The sequence below is a fragment of the Sorex araneus genome, chromosome 10, assembly GCF_027595985.1.
Source record: "Sorex araneus isolate mSorAra2 chromosome 10, mSorAra2.pri, whole genome shotgun sequence".
Lineage (NCBI taxonomy): Eukaryota > Metazoa > Chordata > Mammalia > Eulipotyphla > Soricidae > Sorex > Sorex araneus.
In genome coordinates, this window is record NC_073311.1 from 60,367,854 (window position 1) to 60,385,880 (window position 18,027).

Below are 18,027 nucleotides of genomic sequence, written 5' to 3' on the forward strand. Positions count from 1 at the left end.
AATCCTATTGTTTCTTTGGACTCTAATTGAATATAGAGCTACCAGTTTTTTTTTATTTATCATTTTTGCGTTTGTTCCTATTTAGATTATTTTGAACCTGTAGGTTTCTAAGCCTTTATATTACTTTGAAATAGTAACATTGATATCGAGTCAAAATGCTACATGTTTGGTGAACTGAGCTTTCAAACAGGACAGTGATATGAGTGTATAATATATATTTAGAATAGAACGAAATACATGCTAGTCAAACTTCATCTTCAGAGTTTCATTTTCTGAATTTGGTTTTGTGAATTATAGATTACTCGTGCAATAAATGGCGACATAAATGAGTCTTCATTTTGAAATTGTCTTAATTGCCCTTTCTTGTCATTGTTTTTGTATTTTGTATATTGGTTTTGGGAGCTACACTTCTGCTCAAAACTCAGGGCTTTCCCCTGGCTCTGCACTCAGGGTTTGCTCCTTGCAGCACTCTGGTGGCCCTGTGGGGTATCGGGGATAGAACCTGGGTTGGTTGCCTGCAAGGCAAGCACCCTACCTGCTCTACCAGATTCCTCCGCCCCTCTCAGAGAGCCCGGCAAGCTACCGAGAGAGAGTATCTTGCCTGCACGGCAGAGCCTGGCAAGCTCCCCGTGGCATATTGGATATGCCAAAAACAGTAACAACAAGTCTCACAATGGAGATGTTACTGGTGCCCGCTCGAGCAAATTAATGAGCAACAGGAATGACAGTGATACAGTGATACAGATGACAATTAATTTAATAGTTCCTTATGTCTGTTCTGTGTGTGATATACATCTTTTTAAATAGTTTTACTTTTTTATATTTGGAACTAATTTATGTAAATAATATATTCTATACCATTATTAACATAAACTTTATCCAAATTACGCAGTCTCCAAAATTATCATCAAAATACTAAACCTAGTCTCGAACTATTTTTGTTTGGTTTTTTTTTTTGGATGATACTGAAAAACTGCTACCATCTTGACTTAATACCTCTCATAATCAAACATTCCATCTATAATCAATATGTATGGATACTAATCCACACATATTTGTTAGATTTGCCTCTTTCATTAAGATGTTCATGCAGAGAAGAATGTTACCCAGTTACTTTAAGCTTATTAACAGAGAAAATAAGTCACGAGAGTCAACTTCAGAAAAAGGGTTCTGTTCAGGAGCTTTAGATAAAATAGTGAGGAAAAGGGGAAGCAAAGCCTACTTAAAATCACTTTTCTGTAATAGCCTTGAGCTCAAATTGGTCGTCAGTTTACCAAACAAGCATCACATTTTTTCTATTAGTAATGAAAGATACTTCTCAAGCCCTAATAACACAGGTAACTGAAAAATGCCAAGAATTATTTTTGATAGCTCTGGTGAGCGACTAATTAAATGTTCTTAAGTTATATGTTTCTAAATCAGACTATTTATTTAGTTGATTAGTACTTAGGGACATTATAATAATCAACTTTAAATTATTATTAATGAATATTTACTAGCTGTTGTAATGTCAATAAGTCTGAATTTTTTTAAAGCATTAAATGTAAATTATGCAAGCACTCAATTTTATATGATGACTTTTTGGATTAACTCACTCCAAATTGTGACTTAGCCCAGTGATAATTAAATCATTGTAATAATAACAAGACTTAAAATAGTTGTGTGTTCTTATTAAAAATTAGTTATTTTTAAATTAAGATTGCTTTGTTCTATTTTTTACTTATCTTGCCATGCTTATTATTCATGTAATTTTTAAAAGGCCCTCAAAGTTAAATTTTAACTACTGTGTGCAAGGCAAGTGCCTTACCTGCTGTACTATCCGGCCTTTATTTTTTGAAATATTTTCTGTCTCACTTTTTGCTGACTGTACTTGAAATTATTGTCCACATCTGGGCCATTGAGATAGCCCAGGGGGCTGAGCACATGTGTTATAGGAGATGGCTGGGGGGGGGGGTCTCTCTTTGATCACGCTACCTCTTGTTCCCCTGAGTACCACCAGAAGCAATCCCCAAGTGCTGAAGCTGAATCAGCCCCCAAAACTAAAATTTCCCAAATCTCATTTATTTGGATCTTAGGTCTTAAGTCATTATTCCATAGCCTGGCTAGAATTTCATAATACATCTAATAGCCTTAAGGATAATCTCATCTCTTGATATTTTCAGATTCCTCTTTGTCTTCTCAGATGAAATTTAGACCTCATTTTTTTTCAGTTTTCGAGGAAATGCTTTTAGCTTTAATTGAAATTGAGTTAAACCTGCAGATTCTTCTGGGTAAAAGCGAATACTGTGGATATTCCTCTCAGCTGAGAGCATTGTGTGTTGGTCAGTGAAGTGCTATTGTTTTCACTAGATGGTTAGCTTATTGTGTTTTGTTTTTGTTTTTGTTTTGTCGCTGTTGTGAAAAGTCCAGGTTTTTCTCCGCCCAGTGTCACTGCTGTGAGTTGGTGATGTTTGGCAGTAGTGTACGGCGGGTTGTCATTCACTTAAGGGTCCTCACGTGCTCTGTGCCAGCATCTCTTAAGGGTTCTCACCTCAGCTTGCCTGAGCAGAGCTTATATGGGACAGATGGATGGACACTCTGTCCCTCTCACTCAGTAGCTTGTATTTCCTTACTGTTCTTCTAGTTCAGTGTTATTTTCAATAAGATAATACACTTCTGGAGTAGAGTTGGCTCACAGACATTGGAATAGAGGAATAACTTGATCATACCAGGTGAATCTGTTTATTATGAAAATAAGTTTGGGGATTTAATGGTGTATGTCACTTTAAATAATTTTGTCCCCTTGAGGGTGGGAAAGGGGGGGTATACCCCGGATATTGGTGGTGGGGAATGTGCACTGGTGGAGAGATGGGTGTTTGATCATTGTGAGATTGTAACCCAAACATGAAAGCATGTAACTATCTCACGGTGATTCAATAAAATTTAAAAATTAAAAAAAATAAAATAAACAGAAATGAAAACAATAAATAATTTTGTTCCCTCAAATTATTTATTTTATGTATTATTAAGCAAACTTATATTTTTGTGCCATTCTCAAAACATAATTAAAACTCATCAAAATATGGTGGCTTTCTGGTATTGACCATCTTTGAAGGTAAATTAGGCTTCACTAATTGACTTGTTCAAGATATTTTCCTAATGATCTAAAAATGTAATATCTGCAAATACAGTTTTGTTTTGGTTTGTTTTGGTTTTTGGGTCACACCCGGCGATTCACAGGGGTTACTCCTGGCTCTTCACTCAGGAATTACCTCTGGTGGTGCTCAGGGGACCATATGGGATGCTGGGATTAGAACCCGGGTCGGCCACCTGCAAGGCAAACGCCCTACCCGCTGTGCTATCGCTCCAGCCCCTGCAAATACAGTTTTAAATGCATTTTTACTCTGTGATGCATCTCTCGAAGAACTGTAAAGCATTCTACTAGCAATCTATTGTCACATGAAAAATTGCAAACATAATCAAAATACCCGATACTAGCTGATGAAATATTAGCTATCAAACCAGAATTTCATAAATGTCAGGCATGTCATTTTATGCAGAATGGCTACAAAATGCATGACTAGGAAGCTGATAATTTCTTAAAAGGAAGAGTTTAAATATTTCCCATGAAATACATATGATTGTAACCACCATCACTATTCTATTATCTTCCAGCTCATGGGGCATTCAGATTGGGACCACAAACGGGGCCCGAGAGGATCACAGGTCAGTCTCTTTCCTTTTCCTGTTTTGTATTTTGCTTCTTTACACTTTGAGCCACGAATTTTCTAAATCTCAAAAACAAATAGGAAGTAGAGAGAGGAAGAGGCGAAATAATCATGCCATTTGTTTTTATTTAAGTTAGCTGTAATTAAAGTCTGGTTTCAAGTCCCAAAGGCAGATGCCAGTATATTCCTCGTAGGAGCTTTCTGGTATCCCATACTGGGTGTGTTTATATGAACGTAGATTTTGTATTCATCTCGACTCTGCAAGACGCATTTTGATCAGCCAGCTTACTCTCTTGATTTTATTCACTTCCTTTGATAATTTTTCTCTGTATGTTCTTCTTTTCTCTATATTCCTGGTTTTGGTTAAATATTTTGAAACATAATCAGAGCAAACCCTAAACTAATTACAGATTTTGTCTCTAAATTAACTGTCTTCAGCTTAGGGAAAATAGAAAGATGAAAGGACCTATTATTTTTGAAAAGAAACAAATTCTAAACCTTTCTATATTACCAGACTGTTTTCATTGTCTGGCATTATGTCTTAGGCAAGGAGCAAAGCTTCCATGACGCATTCATGCTGGTTAATGACCTAATTAGACAATGTGGATTTGTTTTGCTTCCATAATTACTTTGCCTGACAGAATAAAAGCTGAGTTTTACACTAAGGAAGTTATCTCTCCTCTTAGGGGATTCTGTGAAGAAATATAAAAATTATTTCTCTCATAGCACTCTGTGTTTACCTGCCTGCACACTTAATGTGAGAGGCAAGTGGGGTCTTAGCATCCTTCTGCCCCACGCGTTTTGGGTTTGCCAGAAGGAGCCTGATTTCAGGGCCGAAGAGAGAGTACAGCGGGTGATTCTCTTACTGTCTCCGGCCCCATTTCCTCAGCCATCCCCTGCGTCTTGCCAGGAGTGATCCCTGAGCACAGAACCAGGAGTAAGCCCTGAGCCCTGCTGGGTGTGACCCTCAAGCAACCAAACCCCAAAGAAGCCCAGTTCATAACAGCTGTGGAAGGTTCAGTGGCCTGAGAATGGCCGTTCCCTGGCGTGACTCAGACGTGTGCTGTCACCTGTGCTGGAGTGATGTTGACATAGGTCCCAGAGAAACGCAAACCAAGTCAGTCCATTGTTTTCAGGCATATTTTAATAGCGGTGGTTTTCTTTCTGTCCATTATCCATGACCAGGAAGTAACATGAAGTAGCCAGATAAATAAGGATTATCCACCAGAACTTAGGTCTTGCCTCTCCTTCAGCTCCCTTCTCCTCCTGGTTCTCTCTAAGCATCTGTAAACTTTTACATCCGAATTGGCTGCCAAGTCTGTGCTAAAATGATGAAGTTAATGTATGGTGAAAGATTCATGATGTTAGCCCAGTAAAAATTGGGGCTAGGTCAGAAACTCCATGATTTCAGGTGATTATTATGAAAGACAATTTTTTACAAACTTGATACAAAAACTCTATTTTCTTTTGTTAAAAAGACCTTTTGAAATTTAAAACACGATATACCATTTAAAGATGATGTATGGGGGCCAGAGCGATAGTACAGCGGGTAGCGTGTTTGCCTTGCACACAGCCAATCTGGGTTTGATCCCCAGTGTCCCATATGGCCTCTCAAGCACCACCAAGAGTAATTCCTGAGTGCAGAGCCAGGAGTAACCTTTGAGCATTGCTGGGTGTGACCCAAAAAGCAAAAAAAATTAAAATAAAAAAAATTAAAATTTAAAAAGATGTATTATAATTCAAAATAAAATAATGTTACATAAAACCATTATAATTTAGGATAAGTACTACTTCTCATCTGACCTATTTAAGAATTTACCTGCAAGTGTGAAATGGTCTCTTAATAGAAACTAAACAAGGTGTTCATAAAATTGTGTTTGTGTGAATTTTAAACATAAAAATTCCACAACGAAAACCTAAAACATTCCAGATATTTCATGTAACAAGAAAACCTTGTAACTTCACTTGTGCATGATATATTTATTGTATTTGAAAGCCAAAGGTAATTCTGCTGTGCAGTGTTCTTGCACGAATTAATATTATCAACATGAAGGTCTTTCTTGGGCCCCTCAAATAACTCAAACGCTGTTCTTGAAGGAGTTTCTCTTTGTTTCCTTTTTGATTCCTTAAGAGTTGCCAAGATGAAAAGTAAAAATATACTAAAAACACCCCAAATAAAAAAACAATGTTGTTTTTAAATTCTTTGGAAATTCCAGCTAGGGCAAGCATGAAACAAGTTCTTATCTAATTTTAATTTTCCACTGGCTAAAAAAGACACTGACTTTATTTCTTAGATCTCAAACCTGTCTTCATTTACCTGGACAGTGTCTGGAGAACCGTGATTCAGAGGGAATTTCAGACAGTTTGCCCTTGGACACTGAGCTTGTGATAGTTTTCTTTATCCCCCCAGCTCTTCTCAAACCTCAGCTCAGTTCATTTCCAGGATGTGTTTTTAAGCCCTGACTCCTGTGATCGGTCTAATGAAGTCTGATTGGCAAATTGTTGGCTTTCCTAATCTCCCACATTATGGTGGGTACAAAGTCATGCTTGAACACGTATGAAAGGCAAGCGGGTAGATGCGAAAGTCGGACATGTAAACAAAGATTGATAAAGATAGACACAATATGTAGTTCCGCTTCAGACACATGGAAAACACTTCTTGAGGTGATGATGGGGAATGAGCCGCCACGGCTGGGTGCGGGGAAGCGGGATGAGGAGAGAAAAAGCGGGGGGGAAAATAACCCGCGTCAAAGTCTGAACGGGCAGAGAGTGGGAAATGTTGGGATGTTTGAAAATAAACTTTTACTGGATGGCACTGTTACAGGAACTGCTGTGAAGGAATGAGGGTCAGACGTCATTGATTAGCGAGGAGGAAGGAGGGCCGGCCAGGACTTGGAAAGTGAGCGCTAGAGAGTTAGTGACCCCTGCCCATGGGAAGAGGATGAGTTCAGTGTGGGCCCTAGGAGAGAAATGGAGACCGCAGTTCCAAAGGGGGATTCCGGCGGCTCAGCAAGACGGCAGCATGCCAGTGACGCCGCAGGACACAGGATCCGGGGTGATTGTGTGGTACACCTGAAACTGAGACCGTGCTTATGTCAGTTCTACGTCAGTGGAGAGTGAATGTCGCACCTGAGGGCTCCTTCTGGGGCTCTGGGGCCAGGCCAGAGGTGCAGGTGTCCGTTTGGGAAAGCCAGTCACGCGTACAGTTAACTGAGCTCCATCAGTAGGGAGAGTCCAGAAGGAAAATATGGAGAGAAAAAAGTGAATGAAGAAAGGCAGAGTTTTGGGGAAAGGGGGGCTCGCTGTCAGACAGGAGAGAATCTTTGGGGATGGAGGGGTGCAGTGTGGACCCAGTTTCCCTGAAGCAGTCAAAGGAGGGAAGATGCAAAATCAAAGGTGGTGTCCAGAGTCACAGGGGAGACTAAGATATGTGCATCGGGCATGCTCTGGGCTGGAGCCGAGGGCTTGGGTTTGCTCATTACTAAAGTCTGAGAGTGCGGCTAATCAAAGCGTGGTGGTAGAGAGCAAAACACGGTAATGAGGGGCAGAGTGTAGAGCCAAGAAAGGTGATTCGAGGAATTTTGGTTTAACGATCATTCAGAAAGAGATAGCGAGGCCAGGGAGGCTCCTGGGAGGGCTGGAGCACATATGGGAGGCCTGGGTTCGATCCCTAGCACTGCCTCTGGGTGATACTCTTGAGCACAGTGGCATGAGTAACCCCTGAGTAATGCTGGGAAAGAATGTGGGAGGGAAGAAGATAGAAGAACTAGGGCAGATGGGATTAAAATTTTCTTCTATGCAGAGACATGTCTTTTTGGCTTGCTAGCATTTAACCTTCATTTTACATTTCTATAATTTTATTATTATAGCAGTGCTGATGTTTGTGGTGCTTTTGTACAAAGTTCCTGTAGCCCACCACCCTCAAATGGCTTCTGACGCCTCTGGTCCACATCTCATTTCTCCCCATCCATCCCTCTTTGGTAAGATGAGTCTTGTCACCCAGGGTTTGTCTTCATTTGACACCGTCTATTCCCTGCTTTTGTCTCTGTTCTGCTAGTGAGGGTGGTTACCTGGTATTCGTCCACCCTCTGACTTACGCTGTTTATCATGTTACTTTTCAGTTCCATCCATGTTACAGCAAACCACATCATTTCATCTATTCTTATCTCTTTATAATAATCCACCATGCAGATACACACAACTACTCCATCCACTTATCTGTCCTTGGTGATTTATGTCAGGTTCATATTCTTGGTATTGCACTAAGCGCTGCAGTGAAGAAAGGTGTGCGTATCTTTTTGAATCAATGGTATACGTTGATATTTGAATCAAAGGTATATGTGTCTTTGTAACTATTAATGATGGGATCCAGAGCAACAGTGTAGCGAGTAATGCCTTGGCGTTGCATGTGGCTCACCAGAGTTCAAACCCCAGGACCTCATATGATCCCCAAGCACTGCCAGGAGTGACCCCTAGAATTAGCCCCAAACACCACGAGATCAGTGACAAGGAGAAGGAGATGGTTTAAGACCTCAGATGCTCGGTAGTAGTCTATCGGGAAGGATTAGGGGCTGGGGCAGGAAGTGACTCTCCCAAAGTTAGGACCTGCCTAATCCTCTTCCTGTGTGTTTCCATCGCCCTACCATTTTTACCTCAAGCCTCACCGCTCGCCCTAGTACAGGAAGAACTGTCTTCTTTAGGGAACTGCTGGATATGGCACCCAAGGCACGAGGGAAGCTTAGAAATAGAGGCCACTGAAAGAGCATAGAGAGAAGTAGAATGCAGATATTGCAACCAGAGGGAGGCTGCGAGACTCCAGTGATTTTGGTAGATGAAGGCTGCAGAGAGACGAGGCCATGAAAGTGGGAGATCTCCCCATCTAGAAATCGCTGGAGTCTGAGTCCGCACTGGTAACTAAGAAAGAAGTCTAGCTGGAAGGCTGAGCATCAAGAGTAGCTGGTGGGAAACAGAGATTACGGCGTACGTGGGTCAACTACAAGGCACCCTCTCGCCCACTTTGCTTTGTTTCCAAAGTACCCAGAGAGATCAGACACTTTCTCAGCCCTTGAGAAGTCTCAGATAAGCAAAACAGCCTTAGCCTTAGCATCCTCTAAAGTCAGTCTTCTCGAAGAAGATTGAAAAATTCCACTCTTACGCAGAACTCCCATCATACCTGTGCAGTGTTAAACCTCTCCTGTCTTTCCCCTTTGACTCTTGTTAAATGAGGGAGTTTCTCCAACTTGCCCTGGTCCCCCAGTACTGTAGGAGGTGCCTTCTCACTGCCGACAAGACTACTGGTGAGACCAGAGTGATAGTACCGTGGGCAGGGCACATGCCTTGCACACAGCTAAGCAGGTTTGATCCCTAGCACCCCTTATGATCCCCTGAGCTCTGCCAGGAGTGATTCCTGAGAGCAGAGCCAGGAGTAACTCCTGAGCAGCACCAGGTGTGGCCCCAAAACTACATAGGAAAAAAATGCCTACTGGCTGTTTTCAGCATCACACGTCTATGCAGAAAGACATACGCATGGCTCCTTGGCAGTTCCAATTCTTAGTTGCTTACCGCTCTTCACATTCAGGAATTTATTTTGAATTGATCAGTTTTCTCTCTTCTTAAGAACTCTGACATAGTTTGTTCACTCACGCAATTTTCTAGCTGACTTTTCTTCTGTTCTCTCTTTTTTCGAGTATGGACTCTCAAACCGTAGGCCATCCATATTCGGGAAGATGCTGAGTGATGGCGACTTCTAGCTGCCCAACGCTCCTCCTGGCAGCCTTCCCAGGGGTACCAAATACAGCCAGGGCATGACATTCTCAGAAGGCAATTAGTTGGGTATTTTTTTTCTTTTAACTTCTTTAAGAAAGTTTTCCAGTGAGAAGTGCTGAGGGAGGAATAGAAAACATCTCTCCTTTGCAAAACAAAGATGGTTGGAGGGGATCCCAAAGGGTCAAGAGTTTATCACTCAGTTAAGAAACCTGATGGAAAATAGGTCTTCAGTGTGAATTTGTGAGCTTCCTAATCCTGACTGTAGTAATAAGAGCAAGGCTCTACTTACTGTTAGTTGGCTATTAGCAAGTTATTTGGAGTTTTGGTATACTGCACAGAATAGCAGGAGTTTTGATAACTTATTGAAGAAACTCATTTTGTGTGCTATACATACACACATCTATTTGTATATACATGTAATTACAGCCTTCACATAATTGAGTCTGGCTTGTATAGTTTTAAATAATTGAAGTATTATATGTACATTCAAGAAGATAACAATGTTCTGGTCTAAAAATCACTTACTAGGATGGCTAGGGAGAGAGGTCAGGGGCCAGGGCATGTAATTTGCATGCACCATGCACGGGGCCATATTTGGCCTGACAGACACCACTGGGAGTGTCTCTGACTCTTCCAAGCACTGCTGGGGGGCACTGATGGTCCCCAGCACCACATGCTTTGAGGACACTGCATTTTGCATGGACCTGTCTGCCTGGTTGGCCAGTATCACCAGGACTGACCCAGGCATCCTTAGGAGCACTCCTTAGGAGCCTCCTTCACTAAATTAAATTAAAAATATTTAAGCTTTAAAAAAATTTGCCGGTGTATGAAACTTAAAAGTGAATGGTTCAAATGAGTTGTGTCCTTTGGAGTGGACTCCTCATCTCAGATGAGCAGCAGGAAGAGATTTAATTCTTCTTAGAGCATCCTCTTCTTGTCGGCTAAACCTCATCCACATGACCCTTGCTAAACTAGGTTCATGTCTGTAAATCGGAACCCTCCGGCACATTCTAGGAAACATGCCTCTTGCCCATCAGGCCTCCTCTAGGTACTATAAATTTTGTCCTTTCATCAGAAATATATCTTGAGCAATCCTTTTTAACCTTCCCTGCAGTCTCAGAATTGTTTTTATCGAATTCCCGCCTTGTGCTCTGTGCTGCATTTCTATCTATACTCTGCAGTCCCAGAAAATGGGGCCCTCTAGAATAATTTCCCCACCGGGCTCTGTGTGAGGGCGTGCAGGTCTTTTTCTCTGTCCCTCATGCCAGAACAGGATGTCTCTCTGTAACTGAAGCCCCGGTTCGGCCTCGCATCACCTGTCTCTGCCCGTAGGTGCCAGCTGTACTCCCTGCCCGCCTGTTAGGATCATGACAAAGGTCTCCAGACATGTCAAGGGATCCCCTAGGTGGCAAAAGTGCTCAGAGTTGAGAGCCACCGTGTCTCTCGACTTGTGTCCCCAGCTTGTCAAAGATAGACAGTGTGCTACCTCTCAGTTAGACTCTCAGCGGAGGGCAGTGAGCTTTCGTGCTTCCGGGTTCCATCGTGAAATTAACCACACTGCAACTTGAAGCCAGTTTCACTGGAAACTGATTGACTCAGTCAAAGCTGGTCTGGAACACTTTTCCCGCATGTCAGCATCTGGCTGAGAGAGGGTTTTTCTGTCTATGTGGTGGTCACACAGAATAGAAGTTTCTCGTGAACTGAGGCCTGACCTTGAGCATGTCACTCTTTATTAAAAGTCCTGGCTGGTCCAAAGGGACCTCGGGGAACAGGAATGAAGCAAACCCGCAAATATCGGAGGGAAAATTGCTGCTGGCACTGATTCCCTTCCAATGCCCCATGTTTATCGATTAGCAGAAATGTTGTTTAGTGCCGATTGAATGACCCTCTTATCTTTGGGACTATGGACATCATTCATGTGATACATAATCTGCTGCTGTTTGCAAAGTCAGAAGCTCCTGACTCATGACATGAAACCGGGCAATGTAAGAAGTGGCTATTGACGACAGGTGTTTATCTGCAGAAACGGTAAGCAACTTAAGCAACAGTCAGATTCATTAAGTGTATAAAGCCATGCTTGGAAAGAAATACAAATAATAGTATCTAACTCTTTAAAACTAGTTTCAGCTGACTACTTTTGCATCTTCAGCATTTATTAAATTCTCCTATTGAGGAATCTTGGTATTAACATTAGGACTATGAATGAATGAATGCAATCAGCATCGTAAGTTTCTATCAAGTCAATATAGGTACTTTGGAAAATACTCTTGCAGCTCTTGTCTTTCCCTTAGTAAAATTACAGATTAACAAACAGACACATGCGGCTGGAGGAGTCATAGCACATCAGGTAGGGCACTTGCCTTGCACATCGCCCACCTGCGTTCAATCCCTGGCCCACATATGTTCTCCAGAGCCCCATCAGGAGTGACCCCTGATCAAAGAGCCAGGAAGAAACCCTGAGTACCCCAGGTTGTAGCCTAAAAAATAAATAAACAAAAACAAACAAGCATACTCACTTGTGGATGATTCATTTATTCTTTGAATGGCAGTGCCTCACCAAAGAAAATAATTTTATTTTTATTTTATTTATAAAAATTTTTATTTTATTTATAAAAAATAATTTTATTGCACGCTCAGCATTTATATGCAATCTCTGGCATAATATTTTGTTTATCAGTAATGTGAAGATATACTTAGATTATAAATTTGGAATCTTTCCCTGCAGTACTTGAGAACCCAGGGCCACTCTCAGGAATGTGTGGTCCAGCAATGCAGAGTCTCTTAGTGATGTGCTTGGAGCTGGCGATGCAGTCTGCTCAGGCGCAGTGATGCTCGGGAGCCCCTGGGATTTGCCTGATGGTCCTCAGGTGCTGTGCCGTGCCTGGGCGGGACTCAGTACCTCGAGCATACAACCCATCTACTCCAGCCCCTCGAGCTATCGCTTTAGGACCTGAAAATATACTTCTAAATTTGGGATGGATTTTCAAAATTTGGGTTCTAGTTATAGGTAAAACTAATGCAAAGTTACTGCTGCTTAACATTACTAGATTTTCAAAGGAGACAAAACTCAGATATAATGACTGGAGTAAATGATCAGAGAGAGAAGAGAACTAAAGTGAGGCAGTTGAACTGAAGTATGTAAATATTGGGAAAGGAAATTTTACAGCTTGATTTCTTGTGAATGTAGCTAACTGTTTTAGCGTAGCAACCAAAAAGCACCAATATGTGATATCTCCTTAGTAGAATTTATAGATGTAGAGAAGAAGTAGATTTTATTTAATTTCTTTAACACATACCTAGATTATATGTCTATTAGGGCTTCTATCATGGAAGTGTGTTATTTCTAAACTATGAGTTATTTAGTTCCCTATTAGGGGACAAATTAAATGGCTGGTCAAAAGCAATTCTTATTTGATTTTATGTTGTCATCAAAATTATTAATTTTTAAAAATAAATTTTATACTGGGGAATGGTTGGAGCAATAGCACAGCGGGCTGGGCGTTTGCCTTGCACGTGGCCGACCCGGGCTCAATTCCTCTGTCCCTCTAGGAGAGCCTGGCAAACTACTGAGAGTATCCTGCCTGCACGGCAGAGCCTGGCAAGCGTTCCATGGCATATTCAATATGCCAAAAAACAGTAACGAGTCTCACAATGGAGACATTACTGGCACCCGCAAATCGATGAGCAAGGGGATGACAGTGCTAGAGTGATACAGTGATACTGGGGAATGAAAATTGTTTGTCAGATCTATTCACAGCATAAATGATTACCCCATTATGTATACAATGTAACTGTTGTATAAAAACTAAATCCCAGGAACTGGTGCTAATAATTTCAACACTTAATCCTGGAAAAACATTACAAATATGAGCGAAATGATATTATCTCTAAAGTCACAAAAATGAGGCTTCTTGTCAGGTTTGATTTTTCAGATCATAGGGGTGTGTGTGTGTGTGTGTGTGTGTGTGTGTGTGTGTGTGTGTCTGTGTGAGATGGTACATTACCCAGTGACTGCTCATTGCAAAGTCTCTGAAGGTTATATGTTAAAGTCTGTATTCTTCATGTAAATCTGTAGATGATGCAACTTGAGTGCATCTCGTTTGCTCGCCGAATCCTGTGGTCCTCTGATTGAAGACTTCTGGGTGGTAGTTCACACTTGGATCTCTCCAGCTATTTCCATTTCAGAATTTTGCAACCAAGAGTCTAGTAAGTTGTTTACACATCATCTGTGATACACACTTAAAAGAACCATTTTCTAAACTTTGGGGAGAAAAACAAAACCCTCAAACAGATCGTGGATGAGACAAGCAGATGGATTAGAAATTTCAAAAGTAAACTGATGTGATCAGCCAGGAAGATAAGGAAGTACAAACAGATGCGTGAACTCTCTGTGTCAGAGGGTCTGGAACAGAGAACGGAAAGAAGCTTTCTATAAAGATAATGCAAAAGAGAGCCAGTGAGGAATCGTTAGGAAAGCCCTCAGCTACCGTGCCACAGGGCAGGGGAAAGCCAGAGAGAGTGCAGAGCACACATGCTGGGTAGTTCAGGAGCATCCGTGAAAACACTTTGCTTTGCAGTGGTTTGTTTTCAAGTCAGTTTTATTGCACGGTCCCTCGTCAGGGTAACTTGGTGTCATGACTTGTTGACAGTTACCCTCTGGTATTTCAAAACACCAGCAGTGTAATACATGTTTATTGTATTTTTAGCTCTTTTTGTGAGCTTTAAGGGAATTCCAACACACATTTGTGAAATGTAATGAGGACAAGTTTTTTTTTTTTCTTTAGGATGTAGAAATAACTATAGGTAAATATTTGTCATAGTTCATGTACATGTCAAATAGGTAGCATTGAAATTTAATTTTGCTAATTAGTAGAGTTCTGTTGGTCAGTTTTATTTTAGGCTGCTGATGGAAATCCTAAACACAGTAGCTTCTTAATAGATATTTCTTTAAAAGTAAAAATATGCTAGAATTTGTAAGCCTTGGGTATAATTTTTCAAGTAAGTTTTGTTGACCCAGTGTGTCTTGAAGAGACATCCATTAATCCAGAATAAAATATAGCAACCCTCTGGGATATAGAAAAATTATTTCTTTTTTATTTTTCGGAGGGAGGGTCACACCTAGTGATGCACAAGGGTTGCTCCTGGTTCATGCACTCAGGAATTACTCCTGGTGGTGCTCAGAGGGCCATATGGGATGTTGGGAGTCAAACCCGGGTCCGCCGTGTGCAAGGTAAATGCCCTACCTGCTAGACTATCCAGCTTCAGAAAACCATTTCTAATGCATAAATAATAAGTCTGGAAAGTGTTTGCTCCTTTATGTTATCTCTCTGCCCTCAGTCTTCTCTACTTCAGAGTAAGACAAGATTCCTCTCATCTTAATAACTGGAATGCCATATTGCAGCCTGGTATTTTGCTACTTATACTCGAAGCTGTCATTGTGGCATGAAGATTAATTTGTCACACTGCTATTAACTGGGACACAGGGAGTGTATAAAACACCCGCTTTTCCATTAAGGAGCCCGTGTCCTCATCCTCAGGGTCGCCGTCGGCCGCTCATCTTTACCTCAGGAAGTGAGTTTATGGGCCCTGGGACAGCTCAGTCCCCACAGCACTGGGATCTGAGTCGTCCAGAAAGACCTTTATAGCAACTGAGCGACACACGGTGTCACCAGGCTTTTCACTGTGTTTTGCTATTTATTTGGCTTCGAACCAATGGAACAAACTGAACTTGGCATTGCTATTTCTGTTCAAAAAAGAAGAAAAATATATAATTTTACCATTTCTTATGTTTTGGTCTTGGCACTCTAGTTTTTGTTTATGGAAAAAAGACAGGAGAGGAAAATACATTATGTTAACTTCCCATGATAAATAATCAGACCAGTCTGAATTTCCTTAAAAAGTATTTTTTTTCTTTTTCCTCCCTTATTATTACAATGCCGATCATTGCTTATTCAGCGAAAGCTTGATAACAGTGTCAAGTCTAGGAGAGATACTACTCTTGAGAGAGAGAGAGAGAGAAAGAGAGAGAGAGAGAGAGAGAGAGAGAGAGAGAGAGAGAGAATAAGGCACTTTACTTGCACATAGCTTGTTCTAGTTTGAGCACCACTAGGAGTGATTCTTTTTTTTTTTTTTTTTGCTTTTTGGGTCACACCCAGCGATGCACAAGGGTTACTCCTGGCTCTGCACTCAGGAATTACCCCTGGCGGTGCTCAGGGGACCATATGGGATGCTGGGAATTGAACCCGGGTCAGCCACATGCAAGGCAAATACCCTACCCACTGTGCTATCACTCCAGCCCTAGGAGTGATTCTTGAGCACAGAACCAGGAGGAAGCCCTGAATACTTGGCTGTGACCCCAAAATCAAAAGAAGAGGAAGGAGGAAAAAGAAACCTTCTCTAACATTATAGGTCTAAAGGCATCAATAAGATTGCATTACATGTATTCCCTTCCATTTTAAAGCATTTCTATTAGCTATCTATGAATAAGGGAAATATTTCATTTAATTTCATTTTGTTATTTCACCTCAGTAAGTTCTTATAGCAAAAAAAGAAATAATTGAGATTTTTAAATAAAAATACTGCCTCACATTTACTCTATACTTCCCTTCTAAGTAATTTATTAGCTACTTTAGAGTGTTACTTTTATTAATCTAATTTCTCATAATTCCATTTTCCATTTTAGTAAATTTGTTCTTCTGCCAAAGAAGCAGGCTTTGTGGGAAACCGGGGTCATTGGTGGGGGGAAGGTCATAACTGGCGGTGGGATTATTGTTGGAACGTTGAATACCTGAAACAACTCTATTGTCAATAACTCTGTAAATCCTGGTATTTAAATTAAAAAAATGAACAAAAAATTATTATTATTTGTTTTGGTACCACACCCAGCAGTTGTCGAAACTTATTCCTGCTCTACGCTAAGGGATCAGTCCTGCTGGTACCGGGGAGACCATATCAAGTGCCAGAGCTTGAACCTTTTAATTATAATTGATATTTAGTGAGCTTAGGTCAGCTGTGTGAAAGACACATGCCCTACCCACTATCATCGCTCAGGCCCCCAAAGCATTATTTTTAACTGGAGTGATTGTCTACTAGGTCATAAGGAAAATAAAAATCAAGTAATAATTACAGATGTTTAAAGGAAATTCTATTTTTTTGTGTGTGTGTCATGTACCTGAGATGTTGAAAATTATATCTGTAGACATACTGTAGGAAGTAAATAATTTTCCTGGAATGAACAATGTATTATTCTTATTATGTGCATAACTAGAACATGTATTTAATTATATTAAATATCAAATAATTATTCTCCTTTTATATGATAAAATATTTTGATATAATTCAAAGTACAGCAGAACTATATGAAATCATATATTTATTATATACTATATTTGCTTAAAAGTTTATACTCAGTTTATTACTGAAAAAAATCTCACTAAATTTTTTCATTACATATGCATTTTATCATTAATAGGCATGTGTTTAGCTTAATTTAGTTTACTCTGTTGATCATAAAAATATAATGTGGAATATATGAAAGACAATTAGAGAATGTTAAAAGAAATAAAGTACACATCTTGTGTGAGGTCCAGTATATTCCAAATACTCAAAAAAAAGAGAAAGGGGGATGAAATGATGATAAAAGATGTATGCTAGAATACATATGTATACATACATATATATCACATGTGTGTATATGAATTAGATTTGTTTTTTTAAAACCCAAATTTATGGTGCTTTGCTTTATTTTAAAGGAGAATACACACACAACTAATACCCACTGATCCTTGGATTAAGCTTATGAATGACAAATCATATCAAAAAAATATGTGTCCAGACATGGGGTTACATTACTACACAGGAATAGTCATAAGCAGGGCTGGAGCGATAGCACAGTGGGTAGGGCATTTGCCTTGCAATCTGGGTTTGATTCCCAGCATCCCATATGGTCCCCTAAGCACCTCCAGGAGTAATTCCTGAGTGCAAATCCAGGAGAAACCCCTGAGCATAGCCAGGTGTGACCGCAAAATAAAAAAAGTATAGTCATAAGCTACTATGCATTAAATATAATCATATTTTTTAGAGAAATGAAGGAAAATATAAAAATGTCACTAATGTTAAATAACCCATTTTGGTTAATTAGCATTAGTTAGCATTGTCAACAAGACTTCATTTGTTTTAGATCAAGTTTTAGGAAGCCAGCCTTGTTTAATCATTAGATTAACTGTCTTAACATGTTCTGCAAACTACATAATGAAAGCATAAAATTGGAGACTGACATTAAAATCTGTTGTCCCAATGACTTTTACAGGTATTCTTTTCATGCATAACATATAAATATTTAGCAGTTATTTTAACAGCCTAAAAGACAAAGCCTTCTCTACATCTTTATTTTGAGAGTTGAGTTAACCACTTATGTAGGAGTCAGTGTTACAGGTGGTGTATTCTTCTGTTCTTTCATGACCCTATAAGGGATAGCATATTTGCATACATGGTAGAACAAAATCACATATTAAAATAAGAATTGTGAAGCTCATTTAGTCATTACCTTCTTTGA

The 18,027-nt window shown here is 40.2% G+C and overlaps 1 protein-coding gene across 2 annotated transcripts in view; it reads left to right on the forward strand.

Moving 5' to 3' along the window:
* PDE3A (phosphodiesterase 3A) overlaps positions 1–18,027 on the forward strand; it is a 312,776-nt gene that overhangs the window by 189,910 nt on the left and 104,839 nt on the right. Inside the window, exon 2 of one of the 2 annotated variants that reach the window (XM_004611359.2) lies at positions 3,655–3,705. The exons of the other annotated variant lie outside the window; for it this stretch is intronic. Coding sequence (XP_004611416.2) covers positions 3,655–3,705 — 51 coding nt within the window. The remainder of the gene's footprint in view (positions 1–3,654; positions 3,706–18,027) is intronic. 2 annotated transcript variants of the gene reach the window in all.